The 14365-nt window shown below is 36.2% G+C and overlaps 1 protein-coding gene across 1 annotated transcript; it reads right to left on the reverse strand.

Moving 5' to 3' along the window:
• Positions 1–1225: 1225 nt before the first annotated feature.
• On the reverse strand, positions 1226–13334 carry LOC103981565 (ABC transporter G family member 28-like). The gene is made up of 14 exons (XM_009398317.3): positions 12981–13334; positions 12813–12889; positions 11589–11861; positions 10576–10639; positions 10329–10475; positions 10154–10188; positions 8032–8105; positions 6939–7762; positions 6304–6600; positions 5204–5686; positions 4907–5055; positions 2591–2880; positions 2342–2466; positions 1226–1435 (listed from the first exon to the last, which is right to left on the reverse strand). Exons 1-14 carry the CDS (start codon positions 13238–13240, stop codon positions 1279–1281), a joined length of 3255 nt encoding a protein of 1084 aa, XP_009396592.2. The 5' UTR covers positions 13241–13334; the 3' UTR covers positions 1226–1278.
• Between the last annotated feature and the right edge of the window lie 1031 nt (positions 13335–14365).

Below are 14365 nucleotides of genomic sequence, written 5' to 3' on the forward strand. Positions count from 1 at the left end.
TAGAGTGACACTCTCATGTGAACCTAAAGGTGGCCATAGTTTTTCTTTATCCTACTTTCTATTTCAGATCCATTGAACCTTTGCTAGGGTTCATCACAAGGGGTCCATCAGCAGAATGACTTCCATCCAATCCAAACTATGGGACTGAAACATAAGACTAAGGTCATTGGGGGAAAGGCCAATCCACTGCATCTGTTACATGCATAGTAGATTGATTGGCTTGGTGTATGGAAGCCAAGAGAAGATATTGTTATTAAACTGGATGAATTGGCTGTGATGTGTCCTCTTCCCCACTCTAGTCTATTGCTACCCTATGGTTAAGGGAAAAGAATAAAGTAAGCAATGGGGAGAGTCCAAATTGGCAAGACAAATAATAAAAATGTTCATCAAGCCTGTTCAAAGATATCTTCCAGTTGTTGATCTCCAAACACACAAGAGTTATGAAAAAGATCCACTTGCATTTGCATCTGAACAGGAGCCAGGAGAGTCTTGTCATTCAATTGGACACCTCTACTGTCATCTGAACATACATGTCCAGCTATTCTGTGACAACTTTGGATCAAAATGGAAGTGCTCTCTCTCTCTCTCTCTCTCTCCTGTGATTTATATTAACATTTGCTCACATGCATGGCATTCTTGCAGTCAAACTTAAGCAGAACTGATTTGACAATGAAATGTGTGTGGTGAAATTGAAGAGAATCTACAGGTGGACATGCTCAACTTGAACAAAATAACATGGGCTACATTGCAATTTGTATGACTTGGACCTGTGTGTCGGTGTCATTGTTCATGAACAGCACCTTTATTATTGACCTACCAAGAGGATTCATGACTCATGTCTCGGTCAATAAAAAGGTGCTTTGGCAACTGTCTTCCTCTTACATGCTTTCAAAAATGGAAGATGAATCATGTGAGTTACATAGATGAGTTCATGTCCACCTTTCATGTGGTTCTAGAAGGTCAGACTTATTATTTGATCCATGAACTGAATTCTGGAAGCTTCTAGATACTAGAACTGGCATGATCAAGATGCATGCCTATTTTCTCATGTGTTTAAGTAGCCTAGAACAACATTATGAGTCCAATAATAATAGTAAAAAAACAATCATCAATGTTCTAATACTTTGTTGCGCATACCAAAAAACTTTTCTGTTGGAGCTTGTAAGATTATGATCCAGATTGAGATATGTTCATAATTTTGTACATTTCCCAATTTGCGGTGCGTATCAAAATTGATTGTGGCTCATATGAACAAAACTAGTGAAAGATTTGTATGACTCAATGCTTTTGGAAAGTCACCATACAGAAGAAGGCAATGCAGCGGAAAACTATGCCATAAACAGCTAGAACAATTATACACAAACCCCAGTCACCAATATTGTATCCATTTTTGATAAGTGAACCGCATCGAGTTACCAACCATACTCCAGAATACCTGCAACAGAAAGTTTAGTGTCACGGAAGCTATCCGTCAGACATCATTGGCTAGTGGCAAAGCAAGCTGATTGTCATATTTATAGATTTCTTTTGTGTTGATGTTCTTTCTTTTCTTATGGGATATGACGATATAAATAAAAATATATTAACAAGTCAGATAAAAGGCACAGTATATACCACTCATGCACTAGGGATTCTAGTTCATGTTCATGAGAAAAATCCCTACCTTCAAATTCATTTTAGCAAGACAAATATCATAATCGTAATATCCCAAAAAATAGCACATTGAGGGAAAAGCAAGAATCATGAATCTAGGCATCTAAAGCCATTATTAGCACAGTACACAGATGTCAGCAAAATGGGGGTGCCAATTAGTGCCACACAGTCATGCACAGATAAAGAAAAATGATGCAAACCAATTACATGATCAATATTTGGACCTAGCTTTCCTTTATGCATGAGATCAATCAATGACTTGAGAGAAGGTTGAGAAAAGAGATCAAGATACTGGAATTGAATGCATAAAGCCAGCTGTCATAAAGAAAAAATAAAAACACAATAGAAGATTTAGTGGGTTATATAAATTTGAGCATGATACAAGGATCAAATGCAGAATTTTGTAAATATTTGTACATCGAGAGGTAACTGGTAGTACCAAACATTAAGAAAAGATTTAAACACTGTTGCAAGTTAATATATTTATTATTAAAGATAGCTGCTCAGCAGTCATTTTTTATTTCATGTTTGAATAGGTTTTCTAGGCAATGCTTATTTACAATTGTTGCTATCTTGTTTTTGTGGTGCTCTGCATATGTGTACAATGTTCCAATCTAGTTGGCATACAACAGAAAGAAATCACTCATACGCTTCATGAACTTATATCTAGAGGATTGTTTAAGCATACCTTTCAGCATTTGCAATAACAAATGCTTCCAGGGCCCACTTTGTGTAGCATAAATTTGCCAGGAATTTTGAAGTTTTCTGTTGAGTTGCCAGGAGAGTTAAGACAACAGGTAGTAGCACAGACCACTGCAGCATGAAACATAACAATTAGGCAAAATTATACAAACAACAGAAAACCAAGCCAACGGGGATCATGAAGGCTTATGATCTAAATAGACAGGAAGGTGATCAATTCTGAAATGGAACACACCAGTTGTGCTGAACCTGGCTGAAAGAAGATTGCAAAAGCATACCCAATTCCAGTCACACAATAAACAAGTGCCACTAAGATGATGTAGTTGTCTAGAATTGATGACCTTGGATTGTTGAAGAAGTAGAACATAGAAAGATAAACAATTGGTTTGATTATTGTAGTGAAATGATCGATTGTATCTCTTGACAGAAAATAAGCCAGTGAACTCATGCCAGATGCTCTTTCTCTCCAATAATGCAACCTTTCAAGTGAGAACGATCTCAATGCTCCAATCTTGCACAAGAGAGCTGCAATATAACATCAATATAACTGTAAACAAGTTTTATAGGTGTGCTATATGCATCATATTACACAAGATAACATTGACAAATACCAACTAGTTCATGAAATTTATCCTTGATTTTGGTCTTAAAGAATTGAAAGACATATTGGGTAATGTGAAGCACACATTTATTCACTATGAAGACCAGAAACATTTGACTAAACATATCAGTTCGTTTAGTAAGACAAAAGAACTACCAAGATATTCCATAATAGTGAATCCTCTGACAGTAATTTAACATATACAATGAATATCACATCTTAAAGTAAGGTTGTAGAGTTCTAAGAAAATTAGCCAGGGAAATTATATCTTTGACTATAACTTACAGAAGTATAATCAAAGAGTTCTAATGTAAAGAATTGTAAGAATGATTTAAACAGCAAAATAAAGCACTAGATAACATAATAATTATTTCCTGTGCGACGAACAACCATTATAGTACATGTAAAAGAAAATTGGGCCTCCATTGAACTTGTGCACAACTCAAAGAAGCAATGCAAAAGAAAATTTATTTGTAAGGTAGTTACAAAACATGAACTGGAAATTTTTTCTTTGGTACAAATGCAAACATGTCAAAATTTCATTGCATGCTTCTATGGGTGCCTATCTGTGGATCGCTGCATTGTGTGGATAAATTTTACTTGTGATTGTGTAAACTGTAAAGGCATAATCCCCCTGTACTACATCTAATTAAAGGAATCCAGCATAATGTTTTATAAACACAATTGTCTAATAAGATATAGATAAAGTCCAGATCTCACCATATGTTGGAAATAATGATAGATAAGATCTCTTTTCACTGGGTACACCCTAAGATCTCTTTTCAATAATCATTTTGATATTTAACCAAATTGATTTATCTGATTACATTGGCTATCCAACTCGAAATACACTAATATATCCTTTATTAGGAAAGGATCATTATTATAGTTAAGGATCTGAAGTATCAGGAAGATATCAAATTTAGTATTTATGCAACTTCAATGCATAAACTTTACTTCTGCTCCACTTTATTTGGTCCTTGGACTTTATGCCCTTTTCTAAAACTCCAATTATCTTTACTTACTTTTCCATTTCTGTCAACTGTAACATAAATTATGCTTTTCTTTCAAAAAGCACTAAACTGGAACCAAACAGACATGGATAATCTAATCACCACCACCTTCATCTTTTTTAAAAATGTGACTATGAACACCATGTCAAGTAAGCAAATAGTAAATTTGATTTTCTACCAATTGTTTGTTGTGGTATGAACTTTATCTCTCAGAGAAAACAAAATGAATTGAATTGATAGCAATCATCATATACATTGACATCTAGATTTAGGAATAATTTTAGCAAATTGATGTTTTCCTAATTATATGATTTTGTAGAGTCAAGGAATCCTGAGATACATTTTTTCAATTGAAAGATCTAAGTGCAATTATTGAATTAGATTTTCTGCCATCACAACATACAAAATCAGCAGTAATATATTTTTTGTATTCATTACATATCAGCAAGTTGGCATTTGTTATACCAATAAACCTGGGTACTAATTTATGAGCAGAGCAAAGCTCTAGGCTTGGCTCAAAAGCTAGCAATGTCTTGTTCTGCTTACTCATATCAGTATCCTGGACTTCGGATTGTGTGCATGCATAAATTTTTTAATGATTGTGAAATGCATCAGGAACACTTGAAAATTTTTAACTAAATTAAATTAGTCAAGCTACAAAGCAAAATAACTTTCCAGCAAGATTCTTAGTGAAGGCACTTATGTCATCAAAATAGCAATTATGTAACAGCAAATAGCCAAAATTTCAAGATGATTGTGAATATTTACTCACATACATCACAGCACAATAGCAAATATCCAACAGAGAATATTCCTAACAAAATAATGAAATGATCTTACCATGCATTTGTTATCAACCATGAGTTTTAACAAATACATAGCATATGATATAACCTCCAGAAGCAAAAGGTTTGAAACTAAGCAGTCTCCAACTTACAAACTGCAATGACAGTGTACGTGTAACCCAGTGCACCAAATGTCTCATCGCTCACTTTTGCAAGTGTTCCCAAGCACACACCAGCAAGACATAGGATAAGAAAATCGACTCCTTGTATTCTAGCTTCCCGAAGACGCTGCTTGCCAACCCTGAACATGAAGAGATAAGCATCAAAGGTATAAGGTGAATACTCTACAATAGAACAGATTGCAGCTATTGTAACATTCTGGAGCAGTAAGTTGGTCATACGATGATGATAACATTGCACGTCAAATATACATAGGCTGTACATTTTACCTTCCTAGAAAATACTTGTATTGCCGGAGAACACCAGGAGTTCTGCGGTTAGACAAATCCATGGATTTAGAGAAATTGTAATCGTACTCATCTCGCCTTTGTCCAACAATATCCCTGACATTATCCCATACTTCTCCAGCGATTGATTGTGTCTCAGATGCAGTGCCAGCAGGATTTCCTCCGGTTCCCCTTACCGATGCATCAAGGTCACCAGCATTCTGTAGCATATCACGGGGCACTTCATACCCATTGTGAAGCATCCATCGCAGGGGCAACTCTTTATAATTTACACCTGCACTTGTGCTTGGCTTTACTATACCTTCTAAAATATCAATGAAGTAATCTGGAGGATTCACACGTTCAGGGACATTGATCCCTAAACCTGAAAAGTATTCTTCAACCTTTTTCACTGATCCATGATATACTGTCAGACCTCCTTTTGCTAGAAGTATCAAATCATCAAACATCTTGAACAATGTATAGCTGAATCAAGAGAAAATTTTCCAAATTATTCATTCCTACCGAGTAGCAATTGATTCTACAAGCAACAGATCTAGAAATTGTTGTTTTACATTTCCAAGAATAAGACATAAAATCTGTTTCCTGGTAATTAGAACGAATTTGTTGAGAATATAATGTCTGATTGAGATTTCTTAGCAAATCAGGTGACAGAATGACAATTTGAAAAGTCAGTCTGTGCCTTGAAGATAAAGTGCAGGCTTTTATTCTCTTGATGTTAACGTTATCATTCTTTGAGATTTTCTGGCATGCACAAATTGTTGCTGAAAAATAAAGGCAAATGTATGCTTAACTGAATGTAATAAGAATGCAGCATGTTTGGTGAACAGAAAGCAACATGTGCAACAAATAACAGAAGAAATTTTGTATCATTAATTTTTTTTTTTTTTTTTTAAATTTGCAATGTCTTCTTGGAGACAGCTGACAACCAACCTAATTGTATGCACCTGGAAAATTGTTTCCTTTCCCCCTCATTAGTAAACTAACTATTATGTGGATTCTCTAATCATTGTGTTGGGAAAATTACATAGTTTGCTACAAAAAGTTAAATGAGTTCAAATTGCCATGAATATTAAAACAACCTGGGTTGGTGAACAACCATGCAGATGTTTACCCCTTCAAGGGCCTCTCTGCAAAGAGCTCGAAGTAACAGTTGAGATGAAGAACTGTCCAAACCAGATGTTGGTTCATCCAATATCAAAAGAGATGGTTCTATGACCATTTCCAGACCTACATTCACCCTTTTCCTTTGTCCACCAGAGATACCACGTTTCTCTACAGTTCCGACCAGTGATTCCCTTACTGCCTGCAGGCCTAAAGATTCGATAACTCTTTCTACAACTAAAACTTTATCAGCTTTCGACATCTCTGCAGAAAGTCTGCAACACAAGAGACAAGGGGATAGAGTTAATATCAAGTACAAGGCATTCAACTAATGAGAAAAATACAAAGAGGAGTTTGTCTATCACTTGCAAGTACACACCCAGATTGCTGAGGTTGCTCTACATATCTAAATAAGGAGGTGTTTGGGAGAATAAGAATGTTGAGGAACAATTGATGCTATATTGAACTTACATCTAGGATTAGTTGAACTTATAGCAAGGAATTTTTTTATCATTATGTTTTCTAGTCTTTTTTAAGATGTGTAACAAAAGTTTTACAAAGGATAATGAGAACGAGAATCCTAATAAAGAATTATATTAAAATGTCTCTATACCTGCACCTAGCACTGAACCAAATATTCTCCTCCACCGTTAAATTTCCATGAACAATATCATCCTGAGGCACAAAACCAATGATCTTTTTATATGCGCGTATGGGTTCTGCTTTCCCATTTATAAGTACGTGACCCGATACAGCACAGCCAGTGGCCTTCCCAGCCAGGGCACTCAGAAACGTAGTCTTCCCCGCCCCAGATGGACCCATCACTGCAGCCACACGACCAGGCATAAGTTTTCCTGTTATAGATCTCAGTAGTTTCTTTTTACTCCCTTTCAGAGTCAAGGTGAGGTCCTTGAAAGCAACCTCGATCATAGGCCTAGTTCTAATCTCAGTATCAGTGGCCATGGATATCACTCCGGAAAATGTTAAGTTCTTGTTTTGCTGTTGCATGGCTTTTTCCTTCTCTATCTGGCCGTATGCATACTTGAAGATTTGACTGCGAGTATGCATTTGTTTGCCTTTAGGTATATTCTTCTTCAAATTCTTGTCTCCTATTTCAACATTGAAGCCTTCATAAGTATCAGGATTCTCCTCTAGTGATTGCATCATCTTAGTAAGGTTACTAGGTTCCTTTTTCTTTGGAGGCTCTGGTGGCCGAGAAGACTTTTTACGAGAGAATGTACGAGATAACTGTGTCTGAAGGCCAACTGCATGTTTCTTTGCAACATCTTTGGCTGTTTTCCACCTTTCACGAGCTTGGGCAGTTTCTCTTGCATGTCTTGCTGCAGCTTCCCTAGATTTTGCTTGTTTTCTTTCTCGACTGGTGAGAATTTGGCCAGAGAAGTTATATATAATTAACAGCAGTAGACTTAATGCAACCTACAGGAATCAATGGAGAAGGTTAGTGATAGCCAATCCAGATGCACTTACAATATTGGTTTCTCTGAAATTCTTTAACCATAGCAGTTGTAGATCTAACTTTGCATTGTGCAGTGTAAGAAACAATATTTTCATGGAACACTATAACCAGGAATTATTTTTGTACCATCCTATTTAATTGATGTGCGCAGATAGGCTGAGGGCCTTCTTATGATGGACGACATTGATAGGAGATTTTAAAGTTTAAACTAGTCTGAGATAAGGCTCACCATCAGTAAGGCTCCAAATATAGTAATATCTTGATTTGAAGAATTTGGTGGGCAAGAGCTTTTCTGAAAGCACCCTGTAAATGCATAACAACTTCAATAAAAGAAAATCCTGCTTAAGTTACATAAAATTAAAAAGGGTCCCAGCTTAACTTCTCAAATGAAGAAAGGCAGCCAACATTAACAACAGTGCTGAATAAAGGTCTGTCTGAGGGCCAACAGTTTACATTTGATTGATTTCAACGAACAAGGCACACAGCCTGTACTTTAGTGATTTATGTATAAGCCTTGAAAATATTTCTTCTTTGTCTGCACTACTAGTAACTTTTGAGATTCTATCTTGATTAACATTATATCTAGGGTTTTCACACAGAAAACTTGATAACTTGAGAGTGAAACAATGGAGTTTGAATAAAAAGAATAACAAATATAAAGTGGAACAATTCATTAGAAAAGTAACACTGATATATTTCTAGAAAATAAATGCTTTTATACCAAGATAATATTATAATTTTTAACTACCATATATGTCATACAAAGAGTCCAAAATTTATCCACTTGCAATTCTGCAGACAATGATGAGCCTTCCTATGGTCTCAATGCTTCTCTATTCACCATGCCAAGTGATGTGTTATGTAATATGAAGATAAAAGAAATGGGCTTTAACTGAAGAACACCCATGGGATTTAGGTATCTTGAATACCATGAGATCTCTCTTCTCTTGAAGACATCCTAATCCCTGTTCTCCCATTTCTTCTTTTTATATCCTTTCCTCTCAATCTCATGCTGTAGTGCACTGTAAATATTAGAACAATGATAACAGGGCAGATATGGTGGTTGGAACAAAAGATGAACAAAAAATTATGACGTATACTCCTCTGTTTCAGTCATATTCACAAGATTACTTTGCCTTACCCCACCTCTTCTCTATTCTTCTTCCATTGTATCTCTGCCAGTGATGCCGATGGACCTCTTTCTGCACCTCTCTTCTTTTTCTTCTTTCAATTGTCAAAATGGACATAAATGTCAAAATCAGCCAACCCTGGCTAAGTTCAGTTGATTCTAGTTAATTGCCACCTATTTCTAACAAGAAAATTTGACAAAATGATCAAAATCAACTAGGCCCTAGAAAATAGATATTACTGGTAGCGATCCAATGTATCTTATCTTAACGCAAACTATGGCATACAAATGTCACACATACATTAGCTTTTAACACTCCTTAACAATTCTCCAAATTTTTTACATTATGATCAAACAGCACGCATGCATAATACATTACAAAAATTAAAGTGATAGTGTATTAGTTAATGTTAATGGGCCCTTATTTGTTCATCACATGGAATTTGCTTAGAATGATCAATTTTCCTTCAATAAAATTGGATATTCAGAAAATATATAGTATCATATTATAGAACATATTTAAGTACTAACAGTATTCATTCTATCTTCCATATTGGCATCTTACCATTAGCACATGTCGGATCAAAATATCATTTGCATTTTCCTTCTTATTTGTGGTCATAAGATAGGTGACTAGACTGTAACAAGCCATTCAATGTGGTCTTGAACCAGCCCAATACTACCACAGACAGGACAACCCTAAACAAGGACTATTCTAAGACAAAAGTAGATACCAACCACTGGGAGGGGTTTCATAGGTTTTATGGTTGGGAATAATACTTATTTCAAAGAACAAATAAGATGGAAAGCAAGTGTAAGAAGTATGTGGTGCAAGGGATTACTAATACCAGCTAACTGTGAGATATTGATCTTCATAATAAAATTAAGAAATATGTTATGCTACCATTGTCAACTAGCTCAGATTGTTTGACATCTGGGGATATCTCTGTATATCAGGGGTTCCATCCCCTAGTATGCAACTATTGTGTGCATGAAGCCATGAAGACCTATCACATCATGTAATACATATATATGAATTTACTTAACACCAATCGCAACATGCTGGAGATTGTAGAATGGAACAAAAACCTTTGACATCAAACAAGACAGCAACTTAACCAGAAAGGAAATGTCATAAAGAATCTACTCTCATATACATATCATCATTTTATAATGAAATATTTGGCAGAAAAAGATGAATAAACCACCAGAAGGAACTTACTCATTTGAGAAGTAGAGCCCTTCCTGCAGTAATATCTGAGAAAGCATTTCAATGGGTATCAGTTGCAAAAGTACAACATTACAAGGCATAATTGATTTAGAAAATAGAAGTATTCTTTCACTATACTTATAGCTAGAGAATAGGAAATTAGACAAGTAGGATTGAGAAACAATACCCACTACTACAAGAAATTTTCTGTATAGTGCTTGGACAGTAGTATCCTGCTGGGCAGAAGATTTCACTGCTAGTTCCAACATCTGCCCACATATCAGCACTCCCACAGGTATGGTTAGGCTGTCCAGGGGGCAGCTGGTAATTATACCTGAATATATATCTAATATTAAAATTTAAAACATAAATATTTTTCGAAAAAGAATAAATCTGAATTCAGAAGGAATTTGAGAAGATCAGGATCAACTTACGGATCACAGACACCAGTAGTTTTGTTCAGTTTTCCAAGTGGACAATATGCACCTAATGGGCAAGCTACAGATCATTAAAGAAAATGGAATTAAAGAACTTTCTTATAAATTCTGACTCTTTTGAAATAGGTAAAAAAGCAGGTAAGCAGGAAAAGAGAGTCAGAAAACGAAGGAACACATTTAAGAAGCAGTACCAAGTAATGTTAAAACTTAAGAGAAGTCACAGTTTCTTTTTCTTTCTATTTTTCCTTTTTCTTAAGAGAGAAAGTATACTCCTTAACAAAGCAGTAGACTTGTGAAACAAGACAAAGAAGATTAAATAATTCCATGATTTTTGAAAACATAAGAGAATGATAAATCAGAACAAAAGTATATAGTTTGTGTGTTCTGTAGTTGACCTTATAAAAAGTAGACACATCGTCTATGAAAAAAAGGTCAAAAACTTGTATGCAATGAACCTGGGGGTTCTCCCTCAGTTCTACCTTAGGTCGAAAACTTGTAGACACATGGACTATGAAAAAAAGGACTACCACTGTCGCCATCAGCTCAACTGCAAATTGAAACAACTGTTCAACAATCTATGCATCTTAAATTTTTGGCTGAGGACCTAAAAGTCTTTGGCACTCAAGATAGCTCAGTGTCAACAATAAACAACAATAGGCCACATACTATATATTATACCATTTCATAATATGAAACATTTTGGTTTGCAAAACTATGAATAATTCCATGTTTCAGATATAGAAGTCTGACTCTGATGTTTAAGTGAAAGAAAGTAGGCAATGAAATGAAGAAACACAGCAGAAATAGAGAAATTTAGAAAGACTCATTAAGTCCATGCCACGTATGATCTTATGATATGAAAGATTCAAGTAAAGAATAGAGGAATTGCTGCTTGAAAATACCCAGCAAGTATCATGAAACCTTAAACAAATGTACCATAATGATCATAAACTGCATAACAGTAACAAAGTTACATATTTGAATCCAAGAGAGAAACCAAAGATACTCACGGATCATGCAAGTGATACCATGAGGACAAAAGAAACCCTCACAACAAGGGCGGCAATTGACATCTCTGATAGGAACAACCTTGGAATCTTTCAGATTAACTTTCTCATTTTCAGAAACACTGCAAGACCAGCCTGGCTCACATCCAGACACCCATGATGTCAAGTTGCAATTCTTATTAGGTCTTAAATAATTCTTTTGTCCACCATTATCATAGAAACTGCTGAAGTAGAACTTTATTTCTGCAGCTGTGCACATGCGTCGAGAAAGATCCCCTGCCAATTCAATTAAGCACAGCATGAGGAATTTAGGTATAATCACTTAAATGTCATATAACTATATACCATCTAAACATAAAATACAAAATATGATACCTTTCTATTCTGTTTATGCTGTCTAATGTTAAGGAAATAGATGCAGATTAATATGCATAGTCATCAATCTAACTTCTCTGTATACACTAATGAGAGTGCATTACGAGCAGATATTATACTTCAACTTTAAAGAGTACAATATCAAAATGCATTATGCCATTCATGGTCTCATCCAACTTCATGCACGTTCAAGTTGAGTCTATCAACCATAACCTTAATGAATTGGGTTCAGCTGAGGGAGCACCGAATCTAAAAACCTGGATGTGTCATCAGTTGCTAACCAAGAATGCATCTTCTATCAATACTCCCATCTCATCTAAGAAGGCACATTACGCTTGGCTGCCATAAAACAGACCCAAGATATTATGCTCAAGTCTTGCTTAGACATGCATGCACCTGAATTTTTGCACATCCAAACAAGTTTCTTCACTCTATTATCAAGCCATCTAATTATTGTTAGCGTATACAATATTTCCTTTTTCAGGCCAGATTACCAAGTTTCTGTCAATATGAACTGACAACTAAGCAGTAGTTTAGCCATTTCTCACTTGCATGGGTCATAATTTCATATTCCAGTAACCAATAATTGAAGTATTGAACAATTAAAATAGGTTAGGGTTAATTGCCCTTCCCCACAATAGGGTTTGCTCTCCTTCAGCTGCAAATTCCTGTAAACAATGTCAGTCTCTTCCATCCAAATCTTCTGCTGTTGGCTTGTATTTCACAAAATTCATCCTCAGTTGCCTAATTGCATTTGAAGTCTTAAATTGTATCGAATTAGATTATTTCTCTCGTTGCCAAACGAGTGTTTTCGTTTGACATAAGAACAGAATCAAGAAGAGCTCGTCGTACCATTTGTTTCCTTCATGCAATTCGTCAAGAAACTCAAATCCGACGAGAAGTTGAACGCCTCATTCCAGTCTTTATCCCTGGAACCAACATCACCACCTCCAGAATCAAACCCCTTCACCCAAACCGCCACCGATTCAGTGGAACAAGCAAAAGCGTCAGCAAACCTACGTGTTCTGGACACAGAAATCCAGGTGCTGGCCGATGTCCTTGGCGAAGGTGCCGGTGAGGTTCATAAGCCGGTCATAGATGACGCCGGCAAACAACGAGGATGCGCCTTGGCCGCCGCTGCTCCCGTCGGCGTAGTCATCGTAATCCTGGCACCGCCCGAGGGGCAGGTGGCCGAGGATGGCCGCAAGGGCGAGGGCGACGTGAAGGAACGCGACGCGGGAGGCCGGTCGCGGCCTCCGGCGGGACCATGCGGCCGGCATCGCGCGATATGTGCGACGGGGGTTGTGCGATGGGGTGGATAGCGGGTGAACTGGTGGGTGGCGACGGTGATTTTGGGCCGTGGGGAGGAGGGTGGAGTGGGGTGGGGAGGGGGGCGTAGGGGGACGAGAAAGGAGTGGAAAAGAGAGAGGGACGGCGAGAATGGAGGATTGGAGGGGAAGCGAGTTGGCTACGAATAGAGCGGCACGCGGGAAGGAAGGCGGAGGCAGGTTTTGGTCTTTGAATACGTCGACCGCAGTCCATCGAAGGCTATCATTATTAATTACGTCATATATATATATATATATATATATATATATATATATATATTACAACTCCTCAAATTACATATTTACCCGTCAAATTTCTTTAAGTAAATAAATAAATAATTGTAAATATTTTGGTGTGCTCATAGAAAGCCTCCCTAAGTTGCTTATGATGATATTATTTAAAAGAATATTGGATATTAAAACGATGATTGTTAAAGGTGTTTGTAAGCTTAGTTGGTAAAAATTTTGATGGATTACGATAAAATCTTATATTCAAATTTTATTTTCGTTCCTCACCCTTTGCGCAAAAAATAAAAGATAATTATTTTTGTTTGACATGCTATTCTTTTATGTTCTATGAGCAATGTTTGGATTCCTAACTCTATTAAAAAAAATTATTAGATAATATCTTTAGCAAAATAAAATTCTTGATTCTATTGAAAAAGATTATTAGATAATATCTTTGGCAAAATAAAAGCATTTGGATTCCTATCACCGATATTTTTTGCTATGTCAAATATTCTTCATAACAAAAATAAACTCTCGATATCGATCTTTGTGTAAAATATCTCTCCACTATCATCGATCAAGTCACCCACCATCATCCAACCAAGTTTAAATTGATACTTACAAGGTGAATTTTTTTTCCAAATGGTTCATCTAAAATTGCAGAAAGAAATATAATTTTCAAGGCTGGAATTGGCTTGTTTTGCACACACAATACAATTGAAGAAAGAATTATAATTTTCTTTCTCTATGGATTAGTCTCAACCAGAATCATAGAGGATTTGAACAATGAATGTATTCCAAAGTACAAGCATCTTCTTATCTGGTAACGGGCAAAAAAGTGTAAAGAGA

Source organism: Musa acuminata, chromosome BXJ1-4 (genome assembly GCF_036884655.1).
Source record: "Musa acuminata AAA Group cultivar baxijiao chromosome BXJ1-4, Cavendish_Baxijiao_AAA, whole genome shotgun sequence".
NCBI classification, from domain to species: domain Eukaryota; kingdom Viridiplantae; phylum Streptophyta; class Magnoliopsida; order Zingiberales; family Musaceae; genus Musa; species Musa acuminata.